Raw genomic sequence first — 2,484 nt, forward strand, 5'->3', positions numbered from 1 at the left:
AGGTTTTCTTTTAGTTTTTTTTTTTTTTTCCAGTGACCCGCCCATCACATGCAGCACACGGGCACACAAATACTTGTAAAAAAAAAAACGTCTGTCTGGACTTCACCCTCATTTCCAGGACGAGGAAGTCTGCTGGTAGATGAAATCATTCCTTGACTGCCAACATTTTTTTTTTCTTCACATTTTCTTGTAGCACCACTTTGCAGATGTCTCACCAGAATCCCACCGGTGTCATTTTCATACTGTTCCTCTCGGCGGCCATATATCACAGGCTATGCATAGTCTTGCCGGGTTAATTATTTAAAGATCTTGTCCTACTAGGTGTGTTGTTTTTGTTTTAACCTAGTCAGCCACGACTGATATATCAATGAGCTACTGTCTAGTCTGTGCTCGGGGGAAGGACACTTTAAGGATAATGAATAAATGAGGCCATGTCGACATGAATCCAGTCTTGGCAATAAGAGACCCGTACGTGTCGAGTGCATCACAAAGGACCTGCATGTGGCTTCCCAATTGGCTTTGGAGTAGTGTTGCAAAATCGTTTTCTTTTTTTCCATTTCTGTCCCTGCATGCAGTTCAGTGCCAATTTGAAACTTTCATCAAAACGGCCTCAAAAATGTTGATGATTGTGTTACCGGCTACATCGTGGAAGAAGAAGGGTCCAATCAACCCAGTGTTGGAGACGACGCACCAAACCACCAACGTCGGAGACTCTCGTTCAGCCTCAAGAATGCCCGCTGGGTTTCATTTCCCCACCCCCCACGTTTGACAGTTGTGTCAGTTTACCCGACCAAAGAGATGAAAGACCCGTCGCTACCAAACCGCTAATTTCCCCAAGAGCCGAGGGTACGTTTGTCAATAATGGAGGAGTGATTCACACTCTTTCCCTGGCTTTGTGCGAGCACCTGCGCCAGCATTTTTTTCCTTTTTTTTTTTTTCATCAGTGGTGGTAGTAGCAAGCTTCCACTGCCTGGTGTATCAAGAACAGACTCTGTTTCGAGAAACTGGTCATGTTAATTGTACTATGGAGCAGTTTGACGGCCGTAAAGCTTCCGAAACTGGGGCTGAACCGCAGTCGGGGACATGAAATGTTCTTGCCAGTCAGCAATTTTGCAATGCAGCTTCCCAGTGTCAATTCGTGAGCCGTGGGCAAGGCTATGATGTGCCTACAAAAACTGCAAAGGCGAAGCTGTCAGTCGCTGATGGCCCCGTGTCTGTTCCAGTGATATCTGAAAGGAAAATGGGGGGTGTGGGGGGGGTGCCTTTTAGGACAGCTGTATTATACTTTGTATGAGGATGTTAAATTTTTATTTGAGAGGAGACCGAGAGCAGGAAGACACTGACTGCTGATGCACAAATCCAGAATGCGGAGTATCATTCTGCCGTGTGACAGCGGGAGCTCGTGTTAACCTGCGCTTATTTCTGTCATGCACTCGTATCATTAAGTCACCCGCGATGACAAATCCGAAAAGCTGCAGTTAAACCAAGCACGGTTGTGTCGGTCACTCAATCACATGAAGCATGTCCAAACGGATCCCACAAGCGTCCGTTTGGTACGGAGGTCTGGACTCACATCAAAACATTCCGTCTTCTCCACTCCCACGTTCTGGGAGTGCCTCGTGGGGGTGGTCTCAGCTCCGTGTTAATATCTCGGGAGTTTCGAGTTTCGTCCCAGATTCGAATCGGTTGCTGCGTGGCCGCTCCCAACACACACCGGTAGCTACGGGTGGGAGTGTCTCACCCCTCACGACGTGATTAACAGCAAAGCACATCCTATCAGATTAAAAAAAAAAAGTTTGGTGCTCCCCTTACAGTTGCTGTTCTGTCACTGAGTGTGGGGTCCGTCTGACGGCGCAAGACTCCGAGTCACATCAAACATTCCGAAGGAGCGTGGTGTGGTATAAGTGCAATTTTACTGACGTGTCGTCTCATTCCGTCAGGGAGTTTCCATTCCCTAATGTTGGCAAAACACACTTTTACCTCATTTGTAACTCCTTTCGCCCTGATTTTTTCCCTCCAGCCCTCCAGTGTCACTGCGAGCGCTGCAGTGCCAACTCGAGCTGCACAACAGATGGCGTCTGTTTCGTCAACATCCGCAAGACGGGCAACACCTTGACAACGGAGCTGCGCCAGTGCGTTCCCGAAAAAGAGCTGTTCCCGCGGGATCGACCCTTCATCTGCGCCCCATCCTTCAAGCATGACACTGGCCTTTATCCCATTTGCTGTACCACCGATTATTGCAACAAGGACCCTGACCTCACCGTTTTCCCTGGTGAGACCGCACGTAATTCTTGGAATATTTTGTGCTCGCACTTGTCAGTGTATCTAAGTGTATTTAATATCCTGTGTCCGCTTGTTTTCTTGCAGTCCCTACTGCAAAGACTCCATCTCTGGGACCCGTGGCTCTTGCCGCGGTGATTGCCGGGCCGGTGTGTATCTTCTGCTTGCTGCTGGTTTTGGCGTTCTACGTCTGCCCCAGCCACC

General features: G+C 48.6%; 1 protein-coding gene across 1 annotated transcript in view; it reads left to right on the forward strand.

Annotated features, from left to right (window-relative positions):
• Positions 1-2,484, forward strand: part of tgfbr1b (transforming growth factor, beta receptor 1 b) — a 37,504-nt gene that overhangs the window by 14,581 nt on the left and 20,439 nt on the right. The window contains exons 2-3 of the mRNA XM_019893871.1: positions 2,021-2,272; positions 2,368-2,472. Coding sequence (XP_019749430.1) covers positions 2,021-2,272; positions 2,368-2,472 — 357 coding nt within the window. The remainder of the gene's footprint in view (positions 1-2,020; positions 2,273-2,367; positions 2,473-2,484) is intronic.

This window comes from Hippocampus comes, unplaced genomic scaffold, assembly GCF_001891065.2.
Source record: "Hippocampus comes isolate QL1 unplaced genomic scaffold, H_comes_QL1_v1.1 scaffold348, whole genome shotgun sequence".
Classification (NCBI taxonomy): domain Eukaryota; kingdom Metazoa; phylum Chordata; class Actinopteri; order Syngnathiformes; family Syngnathidae; genus Hippocampus; species Hippocampus comes.